General features: G+C 40.0%; 1 protein-coding gene across 2 annotated transcripts in view; it reads right to left on the bottom strand.

Moving 5' to 3' along the window:
* LOC139735883 (protein kinase C iota type-like) overlaps positions 1 to 20,736 on the bottom strand; it is an 84,855-nt gene that overhangs the window by 39,302 nt on the left and 24,817 nt on the right. For both annotated transcript variants that reach the window (XM_071646635.1, XM_071646637.1), the window contains exons 2-3: positions 14,033 to 14,154; positions 8,727 to 8,816 (exon numbers count right to left, since the gene is read on the bottom strand). In XM_071646635.1, the coding sequence (XP_071502736.1) occupies positions 8,727 to 8,816; positions 14,033 to 14,154 (212 nt within the window). The remainder of the gene's footprint in view (positions 1 to 8,726; positions 8,817 to 14,032; positions 14,155 to 20,736) is intronic.

The following is a 20,736-nucleotide window of genomic DNA, read 5'->3' as shown; positions in this document are numbered from 1 at the left end:
TACGAGCTTAGTCACAGTGACTATCAGCGTTTACGCAAAATAATTGTGAAGGTGGAACAGAGGATGGAATGGGGAAGGAATTAAGTCTGTGATATCAGACTACGGAAGATATGCACAGCTCCAGGGTACATCGGCAGAGCCAAGAAAAAACGGGCGGGGCTAACTCCCTCCCCCCCCCCCCCCCCCTTAAAATGCTTATTCCTCTATCTGATAGTATGACATCTCTTCATTATGACACAACACACAGGTTGATGCAAATAATTGAGCAAAGACGAGGAAGAGTCAGAAAAGATTATGTGGGTATATGATAGCCAGAAGAATGCTGATAATACTCCTAGTCATGGAACCATGCCTGTTAGCTTCATATCTTTCTTAGATGACTGAGTTCACACAGTGGACTTGGGTGTCATATCTCACTATGTAAAAGCATTTAACACCAACTTCAACCACAAGGAATTTCGGAGTTCAGATTTCATCAGCAATCTAGGTGAGATGTGAAAGCTAGATCTGCTGGTGGCAAGCAAATATACAATGCTGGCAGGCCAGTTTTATGGGCAAACAAATGACTTGATTCTGGTGGAAAGATTTATCTCTTTTGATGCAGAGAAATTTTGCTGGGGGGGTGGGGATCCATATTAAGAGAGGCAGAGAATATCAACAATATTACACAGCCTACTACAAAGTAATTGCAGACCACCCTTGATAAGTTTCGCCCTCAGCAACGTGTCTGAAACATCAGCCCAATGGCTGGATGGTTACCCCACTACCACCCCCGCCCCCGACACTGCGAGCATTAATTATTTCTCGCCTCCATCGGTAGCTGGGATCATGATATTATTCATCATAAGCCAGAGTTGTTGAGTCTGGGGAATAGGGACCTCCACGCATGAACATCCCCCGTCACTTCGCACCCCACGGGGCGAAACGGGGAAACCGTTTTTAAAATATTCATCGTGTTGAAGGGAAGCTTTCCACCTCAGAAATCTCACAGAAAATAGCAGCAAGGAAGAGGGAAGAGGAATCACAATGAGAACTAGTCATGTCATAACAATCAAATCAAGATGTAATCATGTTACTTGAGCTCCATATCATGTGACCACTGCTTCAACCTGAAAATTTTCAAGTTAGCTTGGTCATCTTCATGGCTGACCTGATTTGATAAAATGTGATGACAGTGCCATTTTGAGTTCACGGTCCAGCAAAGGTTATCATGAATGCAAAAGATTATCAAATTGAATGGCAAATAGGTGCAAGTGGGCAATGAAGAGCAACAAACGGTCCCCATTCCTGAACAGATGAACCACAAAGAAAGTGAGAAAGATTGACACATGAAAATGAAAGACAGAAAGCAAAGAAGAAGCTAAGAATCAGGAAAGAAGGGAAAACCTACTGACAGAGGTGTGAGAAAGAAAGAAAAAAAAAACCTTAGAAGCAAAGAAAGTAATAAGAAAGAGAGAAAGTTGCAACTATGACAGAGAAGAAATCATTGCTACCAGAAAGTGATGGGTGCCATTACAGGGGAACACCATACATTGTCTAGACTGTTTTACAAGCATTTCATCTGACATGGGAATGAGTTCCTAAGACCCATCTTGGACTGGCAATTTTGTAAGAGACTACTCGAGCTTGGCTTATATGTCTTGTGCATTATTTGCCTCGCAACAGGACCTGCACTTCGGAAGCCCTTTTACGTTCTTCCTACCCCTCCCTCTCCCCCCTCCCCTCCCCCTCTATCTCCCTGCCCCCCCCCCCCCTACATCATTGCCTATGAAGCGGGCTTTAATCACATCAAGCCATGCCAAGATTCATGAGCTACGCTTGTCTTTTTGTAGCTGGCCAACCTTTTGTAAATGCTCCCCCATGCTGTTTCCTATAGCCAGTAGGCATGCCCCAATCATGCAGTTTGCATAGCGTAATTTCCTCACAGAAAAAAACAAAGACCGAGTATATGTTTCACAACAGTTGAATATGAAAGTAGACATTATGTCAATCAATGTCGAAAAAAAATCTTAAACCTTAAATCTATTTAATATGATTCTAGTGAATCAACGTCATTTTGTCCTTTTTTTTCTCTTTTACATTTTTGGCTCTACCAATGGATCTGAAGCACATACATAATGCACTTGAGGCATTATGCTTTCATCAAAAAAGTTTCATCAAAAAACAAACAAAAACAAAACAAAAACACAGAGTGCACATTTCTTCAAAATTTCAAACCTATTATGGAACACTTTGCACATCATTAGAAAAAAAGTATATAATAAAATGCTCTGAGCATTAAAGGGTGTGTACAGTTCTGGTTGAGGTGAGGATTTAGCTTTTAACGTTTGCGAGATATTCAGAAACCATTCTATGAGATGTCAATGAGCATGCAATTCTAAGGGGTATCAAAAGTTTATTTGATGAAAATCGGTTTTGAAATGGCTGAGATATCCAAAAACAAGATGAAACAAAAAGATCCTAATAAAAAGCATGGCCTGTTGCCTTTTATTATTATCACTTTTTTTCATATCTCAGCCATTTGAAAACCAATTTTCATCAAATAAACGTTGAATCCTTCTTAGAATTACATGCTCTTTCATATTTCATAAGACGTTTCTCATTATCTCACTTAGGAATGTTCAAAACATGAATCCCCACCTCAACCAGTACTGTATAGACCCTTTAAGACAAATCTGACAGTTTTCCTACATAATATATCTATAGAACAAACATTCAAACCAGACTGTATTGATTTTGTATGTACAATGTAATAGCAATGCAGTGTAGCATATAAACCCTACACTTGGGAGCGGAGGGATTTAAGGGGATTGCTTATAATTCCTTACATAACCTGCTGAATCACACACCACACCTGGATGACCGTACATTTTATGCAAAATATGCTGCTACTTGGGGGGGGGGGGGGGGAATAGGAGAGAGAGAGGGAGAGATAGAGAGAAAGAGAGAAAAAAAAACACACCTATTTTTATCACAATTCTGCATTCTCCAATCGCTACAAGGCTTTTGAACAAATAAAACTCCCAGTTTATACAAACACAGGCACACAAAGCAAAAAAAAAAAAAAAGCCTACCATAAGATAACTCAGGCACGATATGCTAGGTTGGCCGAGCTATTTGCTGTGGGAATACGACAGACGTAAGCTTCATACACAACTATTACACAGATGGGCCCCTTAATGGTAGCATAAACTCACAGGGTCACGTATCAGAGACATACATACACTTTCACTGCCATCATTCACACTGCACTGAAGGAAGATAAAAAAATGATTAAACATAAGAAGATAAATGCATGCAGAGTGAAGCAAGCTAATGCACACATCTCACATTCTTGCAGTAGCAGCTATATTTCATGGTAACCTGCTATAAATCTCTCGGCAAATGGGCTCGGCTTGCCGTGCAGAGCTCTCTACTGGTCCTTACCGAAATGGAAGATGGGTTAATCGGCGTACGCCAGGGGTGCCCGACTACTCCGCATCCCGGTCCCGATCTCGCTAAACCCTGGAAAAAAAGATGTCCGCGGGAGGAGGGGGGCTCGATCATGCTGGCGGCGGCAGTGGTAGCACGCATGATAGATGCCTCGAACGAAGGGAGTCTTTGGAAGGAGGTGGTTACGACCTGGTGTCTGTAGCCCCATGTGTCAGCGCATAGTGTACTCTGCTATTTGGCAGTCCACAGGCACTTGGGGCATGCACAAGCAAGGCATTCCTCACACACGCACCCAGCTGCACAGTCACATAACACACATGCGCACACATAAGGGCACCCACCATGCACTCAACGCCAGCACACTAGTACTGGGGCGACTGTGGACTCACACACCTTAGCAAGCATGGGCAGACCCAGGGAATTGTGTTATCGAAAAAGCAGTCAGCAGTGCTGTAGGGGCGAGGTTTAGTTGTGGTTTTCAGACCTCATTAGCCAAAAAGCACATCCTTCAAAACATCATATATATGTCTTTTCAAGAGATATGGGACATATAGAATGATATGATTCTGCAACCACGTAAGCAGGATGACCTTAAATCCCAAGTTCTTAAAGAATATTGAACACAAAGAAATTCTCGGACTATAAAAGAATCCCTTGCTAATACTATTAGTGAAGCTACGATAGTGTGGCTAATATTCTGCCCTTGATTTCATTTAACAACAGGGTGCATTCCATGCATATTGTTTAGACTGTCATGCCATCATCGGCTACACTGGTTGCCTCTTGTGCCGGTAATGAATGCCGAACACTCCACGTGAACAGCAAGCAAAGCCCACCATATTTTCCCCCATCTGCAAACTTGGTTCTGACACTTCAGCAGAGCGTATTCATCTAGAGGGTGCATGGTGTCGAGGCTAACTCTTTGACACGCACTCTACTCTCTACCCTCCACTCTATCTCTCTCGACTCATCTCGACCCACGTGTCATTCAAAGCATGTTAAGTTGGCATGACGAGGAGATATGGAAAGAGAGAGAGGACACAGAAGCTAGAGGGGAGGCGTAATTCTCACAAAAACCAACGACTAAAACAGTCATTTCACACAGGTGTAGAGTATGGCCAAATTATAGAAGACAGCGAACCCTTGCAAAAATATCCAAAAGGGAGCAACTCGCTGAAGTGATGGTTTGCTTTGCTAAAATCGGTTTTGATGCAGGCATGTATCGTGGTTCTGAAGACAGCCATGACATGAATGTAGAAAGAGAATACGACATGAAGCTGCGGCGAATGAAAAATCAGTCCATCATCTCCTGATGTGCATCAAATTAATGGAGACCTTGACAACGACTAACTCATTCTGAGGGCTTCTACTTCTGTGCTATGCTTTCAATACATGTCATCTCTGGGTTCTTAATACCCACATCCAGTCTTGTAATAATTGCTTTAAAAAAAAATACAAATGTCTGTCTGAAACCAAGACTAGTTATAAAATGAAGTCATAGCTGGCTGTACATAGATGAATGCACACTTGCTCAGTCAACCTACGTAGCCAATATCCAGCGGATATTGGGGGGCCTCGCTTGATTGGTTGTCACTGGAATTGGATTTATGATTACATTTCTGTCTCTTCTTCTTGCACTTCTAATTTCCAGCCCCTTACCCCTCTTAAAGTCCCCACGTGGCTGCCTTCATCCAGTGAAATACACACTTTAAAAAACCTTGTGGTAGCCTAAAACGCCCCATGCCAGTCATGAATTCATGTATGTATGAAGCCACGCTGCCAAAGCTGTGGGATCTCGGATTACAAGGTGGAAATCTCTCCTTGAGTGTATTTGCCCAAGGAAATCCTGTTCAGTTAATATTTTCCTCCTATTTCAGTTTTCCTTTCTTTCTTTCCTTCAGCGCGTTAGTCTTCTAATATCATTCCTGTCGTCATCTTACATCAGCCCTCTCTTTACAGTTGTTCTTTGCCAGATGATCGCAGAAACATTTTCCTTCCCCCCCCCAAAAAAAATAATTTGTCAGAGGACTGTTACCTACTACCTGACATTCATACCCATTATTCATAACCATAAACATTGGAAATTCACTTATTTTATGTGGGAAGTAAGCAACATACATGTAGGTAAAAGGACACTATCCTAAAGGAAAAATTTAAGGAAGGGATACAACTGTAATTGACCATCAAATGACTCACTGCCAAACTGGCTAGTGTACAGTGTGACTGCCATTCCCGCAGTAGGCTATATATCAAAAGATGATAATTTATACAAATATACAGTTAGAAAAAGTCTAAATCATGCATTTTACAGCAACAACTGTAAGCTTTCTTTTAACTTTTGAATATTCTTTGTCTACATGTGTCAAGAATTACCCTGAGGGTCTACAGATAAAGCATGCATCAGTAGTATTTTCAAAGCTTTTCATACAATATCACACATTATACAGTTAAACCCCCGTGTTTTGCTTGTCTCTTTGTTGTTTGATGTTTTTCCCCCTTTTTGGGGGGTCATGCTACAAAATCTGATGGATGCCTTTAAGGCTACTTGGTAACATGTATTCCCTGCACGTCCATGGCACCGTGCTCTACAGCGCACAACCAGCAGCGGCTGGCCGATAGGTATGTATGATATGCGAGCTCAGTATGCTGTGAAATATGCAGAAAGTGAGTTTATGATGGCCATTAGAGTGAGGGAATTTTTCTGTTTCCTCTTTTTTTTTCTGGGGGGGGGGGGGGGGCAGAGGAAGGGGTTAGCTGGAGGAAAGATGACAAATATCAAGGTGTGATGGAGTGCTTCGACATCAAAACAGGGCAGAAATTTATTCACCACATTAGCAGTAGGCACCGGCAAAGTACACTGTACTCCCAAGGATAGAATTTCGTTGCTGAGGGAAGGCTACAAACTAGAGGCTCACTCCAAAAATACATCATGTTTACTTTGCAATCCATCTCATTGCCCATGTGTGCATCTTCAGAGACCAGTGTCCATCAAAACCAACTCTTGCGCAGGTGGTGTTTTGACAAAGCGTGACCATCTTTTGAAGTGCAATAAATTAATGTACAACTCACATCGGTACAAAACCATAAGTGTCTATCTCTGGAAGTACAATTTATAAGTGTCTATCTCTGGAAGTGCAATTCAGATGAAGCAAATGGAGAAATAAATGCCACACCAATGTAATAATCCCACACCTTCCCGAAATAATGCAAACACAAATGTGTTCAGTATCTGTATCGCTATGCAAATTCTGAAGGGGGCTGACAAATGGGAAATGCCATTCAGAAATGTTTGCTCGATTGTTGATATTTTGACTGACTCAACATATTTTGCATTCCATGCCAATCCAAGCATGGAGCGCTAAAAAACCATCTTTATATTAAAGCTTTCTCTCTAGAACACATATACAGCTATTACAGTGATTAAAGGCATAATTTACCATTTGCAGATGAAACAAAAACCCAGCATTAGTGCTTTAAAATAGTTTCAAAATGTGGGTTTGGGATAGAAACAACCACTGTAAAAATTTGAATCCATATAATCAATGTTAAGTAATGTTAAATAGACAAAATATGAGCAATAGTTATGATAAAAATGTTGCCAGACTAAACCGTCCACAATTATGGTTTGATGAGAAAAATACTGATATCTCCTTATATTTTAGGCTTTATTGCGAAAATTTCATATGGTAGGATGTTTTGTGATACAACTGACCTACTATGCATCAAATGTGATATCTTGAAAATTTTTAAAATCACTGTTCCCAGAGGTAAACAGGACCTTTAAAGTACTCCTCCATCATGTCCAATTTCTTCCATTCTATGGGTTTGAGGAAATCAAAGTTTCCATGTGCGATGATCATATTTAAAAGATTTTGTGCCTGTTTTCATTTTAACATACACATTGCAATGCATTTGAATTCATTTCAAATGTGGGTGGCCAGCCTACAAAGCACTACATTCACAGTTTGGACAGCAATGGTAAGCACTGTACTGTAAAACCAGAAATATTTTGCATGCATGAAACTTTCGCAAATTCCGCAAGGAGCCAAGATTCGCAAAAGTAAATTACATATGCAAAATCGTTTGTCTACACAATGTATTGAATGCCAGTGACGATTCGTAAAGGTTTCATGCCGCAAAAAAAGGCCGTCTGCTCCAATTTACAAAAGTTTCCTGCTGCAAATTGTTTCTGGTTTTACAGTATTCAGATGGTATAGACAGCCATACTGGATGCTGAATTTGGAGGGCATTGACATTTATTTGTCTAAAAAGGTGGCACAGGCTGCCCAGAGAACGCCATACACACATCAAATGTCCGTGGACTGAACTGCCCTTTACAGCAGAGACTCTGTAAAGCAAAATGGATTTATCGAGCCCATACCGTGGATTTAGCTCAGCTCAAACCTCATTTTGTCCTTTTAATGCCTTGGATACGTGAGAAAGGCACCATCACGGCATGCAGAGCAATGGCATGCCATTTAGGAAGTGTCAGGAGATAGAAGCTGCCTCGTGATCCACGCAGACAGCTGGTGCGCTTTCCAACGGGCACGTTGCGTTTCACCACCACGCCATGCCTGGCACCCGCCTCGCATTCATTTTTCTTTCTTTCTTTCGTTCGAGGCCCCTTGTGCAATGGAGTGGATATTTGATTCATGAGCTAACGTCAGAAATATACATTCATCTTCCGAAGTGTATACACACACACGGAGTGGAGAAATGGGAGATGCAACCGGGAGGACTTGGAAAATGAAGACCAGAAGACAGAGGAATACATAGTTGGAGAGCAAAGGCAAGCTACAACACACACACACACACACAGACAGACACATACAGACACCCTTCATGCACACACATTCACACACACATACACACAAACCATACAAAGAGTGATATTTAAGGCACCTTTTGTTTGACGGAAGAAATACTTGAAAGATGCAAGTCTCTGACAACGTGAACATTTCAATCCCCTGTCACAACTATCAATACAAGCACTAAAGGCTATACAAAAGGCTACATGTACTTAAGATGCACATTGTGCATTCTATAAAAGAAAATGCTGACAAAAGACCCCTCAAAAACAAAGATGGCACAGAATAAGATATGAGGGAAAGGAAGAAGAAAATGTATCCAGAGAAGAACCCCCCCCCCTCCCCAACTCACACACATCAACAAGGAAGGGGAACCAGACTGAATCATGAGATAAACTTCTCAAGTAGAATCAAGATGTCCCTAGAACTGAAACGGGGACGGTGCACATAACACTACCTGTGAAAAACCCTGCCAATGACTCTTACCATGGATGTTGATGTTGGAGTCCTTGTTGATTTCATAGAGTCTGATGGCCTCTTCTAGTTCTTCCTGTGAAGATATGGTACAGGGATCACCTGGGGAAGGATAAAAACGATAATCACATCACTTTTTAAAATCATCAAAGTATGGATAAGCTTATTATCGCATTCCATAACACCATTGCTGGCTGAAATCATTTTCATATCACAGAATTGACACAAAAATGCTAAAATTGTTGAGTGTGATGGTTGACAATTATTGTGATAGGCAAATGACGTCAATACGGCAAGATATGTCAAATCTAATATCTAATTCAATTCTGCCATTAATACCAGCGACACATGGTACATTATGTCAGTGGAATTTCAATGTAATGGTTTTGAGGATGTGAAACATACAACTGATCTCTTTATTGATTCATTAAATGAAAAGAGAATCAGCATTGTACTTCACACTACATGTATTCTCAAAATAACAAAACACTTAATGCTAAAACAATTGCTATTACTGAACATTTGTAAAAGATTACTCAATATGAAGCACAATTAATATGCTCATTTACTTATTAATTGAAAAAGTTCTACCATGCACATGTGTACATGTATTAAAGAATGGAAAAAAAAAACAATCCTGCATGAAAACTTTTAATATCAGATATTTGCAGATAAAGAATTAATCAATTAAAAGTAACACTTTTGACATACAGTTGCAATCCTGAAGACTTCCTAAACAGGCAATGAATCAGTTCCCCTGTGTCCTTGTATGTATTACATTGTACATTAACACACTATTGCTGACAAACACTGACAATAAGGATCATTTTGCCACTGTATAACCCTTTCGGAAACTCCCCCCCCCCAAAAAAAAAAAACAAAAAAAACACACACAACAACAACAACAACAACAACAACACCAGAATGTACACATTATGCATATAAAAAGCCACAGTGGCAAATATTGCTATTGTGTGTATAGGCCTTGAAAGAAAACTCCCACTCAAGGCAGAAATTACACAAAAATCAAAATCAAACAAAATTCTGATGAAGTTTCCTGCCTACAATATGGTCATTGAATCGATGGCTGGTTTACTGGTATGCCATCAAGAATACAAACTTTGTGGTTTGCATTCGAATGAAATCTACAGACAGTATGGGACATCCAACAATGGGATAAATACGATGTGCATTCCGACCACTGTAGATTTATACCGCACAATGTCTGAAAATTTCACACCCCCGCAAGTATGAGCGCTGCAAAACAAGGCAGATAATCTTTATAACTGAGTCAAAAATTCATCTACTACTCTTAACTGTTGGCAATATCGTGAACCAAAGCAAAATCTGAAATTAATACTACGTTACTACACATTTTACATTCTGAGCACAAATTCTGGAGGTGAATGAAGCAGTACCATTATTACCTTTGCTTCCATTTCAACCTATACTGCATGTATTCTCTGAAAATGAATCAACTGGAAACAACAACAACAACTGGACAGAAACTGATTCTATATTTCTACAAAACATGTCTACCCAATGGGTTACAAATGATGCCGAGAAAGTTGAAAAAAAAAATGCATGGTACTCTAGCTATCAGAAGAAAAAACCTATCACAAATTTGTGGGGAAGTATGCAAACTCATGTTTCAGGCAAAGTCTTTAAACTACTAGTACCAGCCAACATTCCCAGAATGACGAAGATTGATGTTGAACACGATAAGGTCTTAACAGTATACACCACTTCACGATTGGATATCAAGAATGATACCATACCACCAAAGTTTCAGACACTAATTAATCTTTAATAGCTGAAGGTTTTAATCTTCATAATCACCTCTACACATATGTCACGACTCTCAAATGCTTTGAGAATTGTGTTGTCTTTACAAATTACCCCCCCCCCCCCCTTGCAATCTATGCCAAACTTGGTTACATCTCCAACATCCACCCTACCCATTCCTGTTTCATAGCTCAGATGCAGTGAGTCCCAGCTACCAGTTTGAGGGTAACCTGGGCTTATCAGAAGGCTAAATAATTGGTAAGTTATTCCCTACAAAGTCCATACACATTCTTTCGCCTCTCTTTGCAACAAAACGTGCATGAAATGTGGCCTATCGGTCAAGCGATAAGACCAGAGATTCTTATTTGATACTGCACAGTTCTATACTGCAGATATCAGTAGTGAACCTTGCCCCCTCGGAATGGTTCAGTGTGGTTCAATTTTAGACTTTAATCATTAAGATTAATTATCCTATGAGACTTCAGTCTTGATGAACAAAAGTAACATCAGGTTACTGAACTTATTTGATGGGGGGGGGGGGGGGGGGGGAGGGGGGAGTATTTGCAGGGATATCCAAAAGTATCAGGAGCGATTCTAGTTTTCTAATCTAAAAAAAAAAATCTTGAAATACTGTATTCTATCTTTTCTGTTTCTCAAAAAAGTTTGATTGAAATAAATCAAAATGACAAACAAACAAACAAAAGAAGAGAAAAGCCAAATCACTTTGGACACTTGATATTGATTGATGAACTACTAAGGGTTTCTTGAACTGACCCAAATGTACAAACAACGTATGGGCAGAATTTGGTCTTTGAAAACTTGAACAATTAATAGGTCTGGAGGAACAAAAAATTAAGACTACATTCTGCTCCTGGCCTGTGGGAGTGGCAAACTCATGCAGCCTTGTTCAGCGAGTTGTTTCATGGGACAATCAGGGTCAACTAACTTCTCACATGGAACTGGTTATTTCCTGTGAAAAGAATAGGCATGCATTGACCCATTCAGGGTGTACTGAATAGGACATTGTCTGCTAGACACACGCAGAACAACGTAAACATGCATGCGTACAACAATTCAAGTTTTGTTTTGTTTTATTCTGTTTTCAAAGGAATCATGCATTTCTGCCTCCATATCACAGGATGCACTGTGCTTAACTTAAAGATTGATCACAACATTCCACTGTGAATCGCAAAGTTCAATGCTTACTCGAAATTTATGTAGTTTAAAGGGCAAGAATGCAAGCTCAATATTTGATTGCAGCTACCCAACATGATGCCTTTATTAATTATTTAACATCTGCAGAACAGCTGAGAGTTACATCTTCTGTTTAGCCAGCAATTCCACTGAACAAGATCCAAAATTTGATGAAGGCCTATATCACATGTGTCAAATAAGTCAACAGATGAGTGTACAATGAGCGCTGCATAAGAATATATTTCACAAGTTTAAGATTTCATGAACTGAAACTTGTGGCGCAAACTAAATTCATAATTGAGAACCACAGTGGTGGCATGAAAAATGAGTATCATTCCTTTTCAGAAAGAAAACTTAGTGATTTTTAAATCTGAGACGATTAAACATCGCATTTGTGTTGCAGGAGGCAATATTTTTGCAAGTTGTTAGTTGCGGAAATATCAGTCGACTCAGAAAATTTGCGGCAATAAAAGACACAGTGACTGTACCCCATATAAAGCACTTACCTGTGCAGGTAGGCTAGTAGATGCACAAGGGCATTCATATGCTTTAATGGCTACTGTCTATCCCATGAACTTTCAATTGCACTAATAAACGTAGTAGAGAGAGTGCATGATCATGAAGACCAAGCCTCTATACAGGGATAATTACTGGGGCTGAGCAGCCAGAGTAGACATATATGCGACCAGGAATTATGCCCACTTTAAGTTTTATGAGACAACAGAGAAGGAAGTAATCTCCAATGCTTCAAGTTTCTAATATATAATGCTACCCTGATTTTAATTTCCAATGGGTGTGGACGCTCTTGGCTACACTTCAAAATGACTGCAATTTGCTGCAAAACTACTGCTAGATGTTCTTTTTGAAACAAACAAACAAACAAACTTATAAGCTATTCAATTCTTCAAAAGAAAAAGAAAAACAAAAACAAAACAACACAAAAACCCAAACCCTCTCAAACCCTCATCCAACAGAAACCCTCATTCCACGAAAACACTTAAAGGACAAGTTCACCTTCATAGACATGTGGGTTGAGTGAATGCAGCAATATTAGTAGAACACATCAGTGAGAGTTTGAGCAAAATCGGACAATCCGTTCAAAAGTTATGAATTTTTGAAGTTTCTGCTCAGTCAAGGCTGGATGAAAAGACTACTATGGCTTGTGATGTCACATGAGTACAACGATATAAAGAAAGAATTAAGAAAATTCAACATATTTCCATTTTTCTTGCATAACCAAAGAACACTCAACTTCTCTCTTTCAGAAGGCAAGGGGAATAATATTACCCTTAACATACCTCAGTAGCAAGTCAAAGAAATGTGCACTTTATTCAAAAAGCAAAGTTTCATGAAATTCTCTTTTTATTTTCCTTATATAGTTGTATGCATGTGACATCATACACTGTAGTAGTCTTCTCTTCCAGCAGTGACTGCGCAGATACTTAAAATATTCGTAACTTTTGAACGGATTGTCCAATTTTCCTCAAACTTTCACTGATGTGTTCTACTAATATTGCTGCATCCTCTCAATCCTTATGTATATGAAGGTGGACTTGTCCTTTAAAGGAGCTTTTCTTACAATTGATGTTTGATCGGACATATTTGGGTCCGGTGTCGTGTAGAACTGGCGAGGAGTGTGAACACACCCATGCGAGAATGACAAGATGGGGGAGGGGCATGGAAATAGGGTAGAGGGAATGAGGTACTTCCTCCTTTTTGATTAACTCACATTTTACCGAAAGGTCAGCGGAGATTAGTATGCTAAATCCCAACACAAATGAGAAGAGGGTAAGGGGCTCCATAGTGGGTATACAGGGGTCTTGCAACTTTTCAGTTGGGTTTGGAAATGAGGACTGGGGGCAGGGGGTGGTGGAGGAGATCCAAATTTCAATATGCATGGCTACAAAACCCACGCATTGCAGCCACAAGATTGGAAATGGTGTGTAGCGTATTCGCCTCTGACAGGGTAGAAATAGGTCGAGTCAGAACCCTGTTCGATGACAACACTGCCTGTCTAATTCAAGGTTATGTAAAAAGGTAGCATTTTGTACGCTCCCAAATGCAATCCTGGATAGAGAACAGTGATTCTTCATGAAGCGATATATTCTATATTAAAGTCCAGCTAAAAAATGGCAAATTTGCGTCATGCTCGAAAATGCTGGACTACTCTTTTCATGCTTGCTCTGATAAAGATACACAGCTCGCAAATGAAGAGTCTGCGCTTCTTACGACTGACACACCCCCTTTTTTTTCCAGAGGTTTGTGTCAGAGTATACTTCCAACACATATAAAAGGGACATTTAAATAAAGGAAAAAAAAATCAATGCATATGTCTTTACCTTCTTCATCGAGCCACTTGACTGTGAAGTGCTTGTGCTCTGGGAAGTTGCAGATGTTCCTCATGTCGAGCAGGAAATCTTCGAGGGTGATGTTGGGGTCGACTCGAATGCACAGGATGGTCCTGCAATGTGGGAAAAAGGGGGATCAAGAAAAATGGTGGATTAATGGGAAATCCGAGCAATGGGGGAGTTATTCTGATGTCATAGTGGGTCAGGGTCTATCAGGTGTTCCTGCTTTGGAAAGGGACTACCAAGAAATCGGTGGATTTCTTTGTGCGTGAATGATGAATGAAATGAATGTGAAAAGTTTTGAGGGTTAACAGCGAACAACACACCAAGCACAGCTAGCAAAAAAACCCTTTACCAAAGCTGGTGAATTAGTAAATGTTAACTTTCAAGTTCTTATGCCATCGTTATTGTAGAAACAGTGTTACTTCTACCACTGCCACATTTGCAAGATAAATTTAACTACATGAACACAACTATTTACTGGAGTGTGAAGGCCCTTACCTCATCTGCAATTGATGAAGACTTGGTTGGTGAAATATATACATAGGCTGGCAATACTGCCTATATGGTCATCATTATCCCCTTTCTGTGATTTCACTACGAAACACAAAAAACCCACAACAAAAATAACCCTGCCAGTGCCTATAGGCCTACTGACAGGCTTGCAGACAAATGTAAAACTGTTAAACCAGTAATGCTTGAGTGCATTTCAATTTTGTGATGCTCATGTGCATCTTCATTTTGCAAATTTTGCAGGAGCCAAGATTCACAAAATTAAAATGCACGCAAAAGTTCTAATTTCATGCAACATGCATTGAATGCCAGTAGCAATTTGCAAAAATTTCATGCCATGAAAAAGATCGTTGGCTCCAATTTGTGAAAATGTCATGCTTGCTTCACAGTATCCATTACAGGTTTGCCCATCGATTTTTGTGAATATTTGTAGCTGTTCCTAGCTGCGCATCAGCCAAGAGCTCTCATAGAATCTAATGTGACAGCATTTGATGGAGCAGCAACGAATGTCTCTGATATCAGGGGAGCTGTACAAGCTTTCCTGTACAGAATTATACATACATCGAAACAGCTAAGGCACTTCTTTTTCCACCACTTTATCCCGAGTACGAAAACAACTTGATAATCTTGCTATCCTTCTCAACACCTACACCATTTCCAGGCTTCATTTCCTTGTCCGTTCACAGGTCTTGGATAAATAACAAAGTCATAATGCTACCAAGACTCTTTCCGTTGTATCTGCCTTCCTTATGCCTCTCTTGAGCCTTCCATTTCCTCATTTTTACAGAGGCAAAGATGACACAAAAAGCAACAACTGATATGAATTACAGCGCAGACGGTCTCCTACTCATTTTCAAATCTCATGCCATGTTTCCACATCATGGTGATCTCTAATTGGCAATTATGAATTGTAATATTCTGTTTTGACTGATATTGATTCCTAAATCAATTAAACGCAAAGAATTCAGTGGCATTCTCTGATGGCATTGATAATGAGAAATAAAGATAATTTGCACATCAGGCATGGCTAATGCAATTACTGACATGTTTGCACATCAGCCATCATATAGCTCAAATGAATAAAACCCACAATTTGATGAGAAGCCTTGCGACAAAGGGTTCCACTTTACTCTGATTGAAAAAAAAAAATTATCCCTATTACATTGTAACTGATTGACAAATTGCCCTTCATTGACATATATGTACGTAACAAGTCCTGATTATTCAGTGTTTTCGAAGTAGCCACGATTAAAATCATGGGCATTGGGTTGGATTTGAAACAGCAACCCCCTGATTGTCATACAGGCGTCATAACCACTAGGCTACCAAGCTTCCACCCAATAGCCAAGTTATGGTTCAGATCGTTACATCGATGAAACTGAACTGGCTGGTATGATACATATGATACATATGATACGAGGTTTGCTCTCGTGAAAACAAAAATATGTCACTTTGTAATATTGCATGTCGTGGAACGGGAGAAATGCTGCAGTACTCTGCATCATAATGAATTCGTTTTAATTTGTGTGAGATGGTTTTGTATGGAAATGGCTCATTGCTCTATACCAAGACTGAGACAATCTATGGCTAGTCCACACAAGAAGACTGAAAGAGGGGTCGAGATGGTAATGGATGCATGTAGTGGTCTATGCAATGCTATTAGCAAGAAGGTCAATAACGTGGGATCGACAACTCGTGACTGGATTCCTCAATGAGTCTAGCTCTCTGAGACTCATGGCAACCCTAATTGCTCCGATAGACAGGAACCGAAAAGAAAGAGATATTGAGACAGGACAGTGCTGGAATGAATCAGACCGCGTCTGTACATAACGGGCATACATGTGCATACAAATGGGGTCATTAGAGAGCTGGATGCTGCCAGTAAATGGGGAGAGACACCCCTGGAGTACTTACCTCCACGAGGGAGTGTCCGTCTGGTGGACGCCTCCTGGCCATCGTTAACAAGATACTGCAGGGTCTCACGCCCCGCGACATCATACCTCCTACACCGACAAGAGGCTCCCTCCGACTGACACAGGCAAAGTCCAATCAGTTCTAATACCAAAGTCTTTCTTGTTCTTCCTTGCAAAGTATAGCAATAAAGTCGCAATAAAGAGATAACGAGAGATACGGCATGTGCCTAACCCGCACTCTGGGTGCCCACTTATCTTGCGCACACTGATAAAAACTCACGGGGAGGACAAAAAAAAAAAAAAAAAAATGCCCAGGGTGCCTATCTGGGAGTGAGTTAAGGGCAGTCCTTGATGCCAGTTCCTTAACGTGCCTCTGCCAGGATGATCGCAGGCAAGGAAAAGCCCTGGATCTCCGCTGATCTCCGCTGCAGTTGTTTTCTCTGGGAGAGGCTCCCACTCGAAATGACCCTGGCCTAAATCTGCGAATGTTGGCAACATACACTGGCCAACAGTGCAAGGGCGAGGGAGCAGGAGAGAGCGAAAGAGCGGGGGAGGCGGGGAGGCTAAGGGAGGGACAGGAAATGCAGAGGGGGGAAACAGGAGAGCGAGAAAACAGCACGGGGAACGGCTCGAAACAGTTGTCCCCGCTTGTTGGCTTGACCGAAAAAATCGAGCCCCTCTTTGCACACAGCTGCTCCTCTCCGTAAGGCCTCTTGCTCGCTTCCGCCCTTCCTGTACCCAGGAATGGTTTCCAGCAGTGACCTGACCCCCTTATATACCCTCTCTGACCCCTTTCTCTTAGCCCTCATGGCACACGCCGGCCAATACGACACACCTCACCATCCTCTAAACCCCACTAATCTTCCCTTCTTTCATTCTATTGCTCCCTCTTGTTTAAAAAAAAGAAAAAAGGTCTGCCCTCTGTTCCCTAATCAATGTCCACCCATCAACAACCAAGCACCTATCAATTCCAGAATCAATACCAAAAATGCGATTGTGTCCAATCCTCACTGCTTTAAACAATCGATGGTTAGTTAAGAGTGGGGTAAAGAGATTACCCCTACTGCACAACTGTCATATCTGTTATACTGAATTGACTGACCATATGTTCTACTATTTTTGTGGTCTTACTGACAATGTAACATGGTATGGCTGTTGTCCCGTCTCAATCCCATTCAAAGTCCCACTGCAAATAACTCAACCACTGATAAATGAGGCAGATGGTTTAGCTGGTCAATATTCTTGTACCCTCTTCGTTATTGATCAAATTATTAAGTCCTGAGGCATTAGGGTAAAAAACAGAAAAAAAAAAACCCAAAGAACTAAACAATGCATAATCTGGCAACAGAGTTCTTAAAGTTCTTTAAAGTTTAGAATTGACAAAATGAACACTTTTCTATGTTGTTAATACCTTGATCCACAGACTAATCTTTATATATATATAACAATAAGAGTGTTGAGACAATTTCACGTTTGCTTTAAATGCAGTAATAAAAAAAATCTATCAAAACAGAATCTGAGTCATATCATTGCAGTCATGCATCAACTAAAATGTGCATAAGTTTTGCCATTTCAAAAATTTCCACTTTAACAGTATGTGACAATTAAGATTCTCAACAGCGCAAAGATCAGTCCAGTCAGAACAGACGTCACTCCAGCCAAGCTAACAATGGAGGTCAATTCATTCAATACTGAAGACCGGCCAAATCAACCAAACTGATCAATACTGCCATTAGCAGCCTCAGGATCATTCATCATTATCATTACCCATAACTGTCACTATTATTACCATTGTTCTCATCACTAGCATCGTTATCATCTTCACAAAACTGCAGGTACAGCAAGAGTTGAAATGCGATATTTGGTAATCAGTGGAATAGCTATCCAATGGGAGACTGTGAGAACCGAAAGTATAGCTTTAAAGCTAACATGAAATTGCACTGAACATAACTGCCTTGCAGTCAAGTACCACGTGTTCAAATTAAACGCTGGCTGTCCTGAATAGAGTAAAATTAAAATGCATCATGGTTGGATGCTGTACTGACATTCACTAACATTGTATGAGAAAGATATGAAATTTTGAAGGTTTCATGTTTTCATTTTATAGTACACAGATATTGGTCACATTTTTGTATGCACATTAGATGAAGTGATGATGCTATATCACCTCATGAGTCTTCCTACAGCCTGCTGACATATCTTTACCAAATGTTCTTTTTGATATAATGTCAAAATTAATAAATTGTATTCCTTCCTTCAAATCATAAGAGTTTTCAAGAGGTTAAGTTGGGAAGACATATTAAAGGGATGGTACAGTATTGGTGGAGATGAGAATTGGGCTTTTAACTTTTTGGGAGATACCAAGAAAACACTTATGATATAGTACAGAGCATAAACCATTTTAAGAGGAATCCAAAGTTTATTTGATGAAAACCGGGTTTGGAATGACTGAAACATCCAAAAACAAAGTAAAACAAAGCGATCGTAACAAAGTAAAACAAAGCGATCATAATAAAGTGTGGGTCCCACACTTTATTAGAATCGCTTTTTTTTTTTTGGATATCTCAGCCATTTCAAAACCAATTTTCATCAAATAAATGTTGAATTCCTCATAGAATTACATGCTCTTTCATATTTTATAAGAGGTTTCTCATTATCTTATCAAAAAAAGTTAGAAACCTGAAATTAGGTCTCAACCAAAACTATATGATCCCTTTAACTTCAAGATAGCAGGAGTGGTAATTTCTCAGTTATTGACCGCAAATTTTATTTTTAGAATTTGTGTTTGTGTAAACCAATACAGGAGTTTTAGGTGACGAGATCATCATTTCATTTGATTTGTTTGCATAGTTTCAAATGATTACCACACAGTTTCTTGAACATTGAAAATTTAGAAATTCTATAGCTTTCTAATCTTACATCTGATTTGACTGTTCTCTTAGTGTCATTTCACTCCATCTATAAATGTTTACTTGATTATGGTGTGACGCTCCTGAGAAATACAGACACATTCGTCCTTTGGAATACACGAATCACAGTTTAATATGTCTAAGAATGGTGTAACTAACATTTTGTCTGAGGAGAATCTCAGAGCTGACAGGCTGCTTTTGATCTAATGGTTGAAAATGGATTATTACTACAATTAGCATTAACATGAAATAAGCCGCTGGCTAGTTCATTGAGCATGACTGCAATTCTATCAAAATTTTAGTACAGATCACAAGATAAGGAGGCAACCATATGATTCAAATGTCAACTGAAAAGTCTCGCAGGAAAACAATGGCTGGTAAACCATCAAATTTTTCGAGTTTCATTTTGCATTCCTTGTTAAAGCGTACGGCAGCACAAATTGTTTGAGAAAGTACCGTACAATCATAAGTGACGCTTTCATGTTAAAGTCATAAGTTCGACAGAAATGAGACTTCCTGAAACTCTCCTTTGTCTTTTTTTAATGGTGTGAAAGTTTCAACGTGGGAATTCACCTACTTGTGAATTCCGAACATCAACTTCCCCGAGCACTTTTACTTGGAAAGGGCAAAGAACTTAAAGGACCATTGCAAGTTTGGCAGTGACAATGCAATTTGAGAAGAGATACATTTGTCTTTTCTTTTTTCATATCTGCTAAAAATGGCCCACTCAGAGTAAGGCAAACAAAACATTCTTTATCTGGAACAATCGTATCAGGTAAAATGATCACAAGTAAAACTATGGAAGGCATCCCATAGAAGAAATATATCACTCTACATTAGTGTTGGTGTATATAGAAGCAGACTCAGTGCAAATGAAATCTTTAGTATACTTGGGTGACCCGCACCTCGTCATAGTTAATGTTTGCCCATATTTGAATCACATTTCGCCACTGAAATTCTTTGAAATCCAACTCACATACAGGAAAAATGCTGAAAATTCCAATGGAATCACAAGTTCACTGATCGATAACGAAAATTTGCTGCTATCGTCGTCAAACGCGAACGATGCGAAAAAGTTGCGCGCTAAGGAAGGGGCCCGCAACTCGTCACCCGCTCTCCATAGACTTAGCACGTAAAAGACGTGTGCGGGTGACAGTGATGTTGCCATAGACATACACGTAAAAGATGCGTGCGGGTGACTTATAACACGTATTCCTATAGCCCTATGAAAATTTCAGATTTTCGCGAAAAACTGTTCGGTTTTCACCACAATTTGCTTAGTTGTGGTAGCCCTGCCAAGTTTCAAGCGTACAGAACACAGTCCCGGGCATACATTTTTGTTTAGTGCGCTCAAAACAAT

This window comes from Diadema antillarum, unplaced genomic scaffold (genome assembly GCF_040938485.1).
Source record: "Diadema antillarum isolate AM-2024a unplaced genomic scaffold, OU_Dant_1.0 seq00000604_RagTag, whole genome shotgun sequence".
In the NCBI taxonomy this organism is placed as follows: Eukaryota; Metazoa; Echinodermata; class Echinoidea; order Diadematoida; family Diadematidae; genus Diadema; species Diadema antillarum.
Note: the sequence above shows the minus strand (reverse complement) of the source record. Positions and strands in the feature narration are given on the sequence as shown.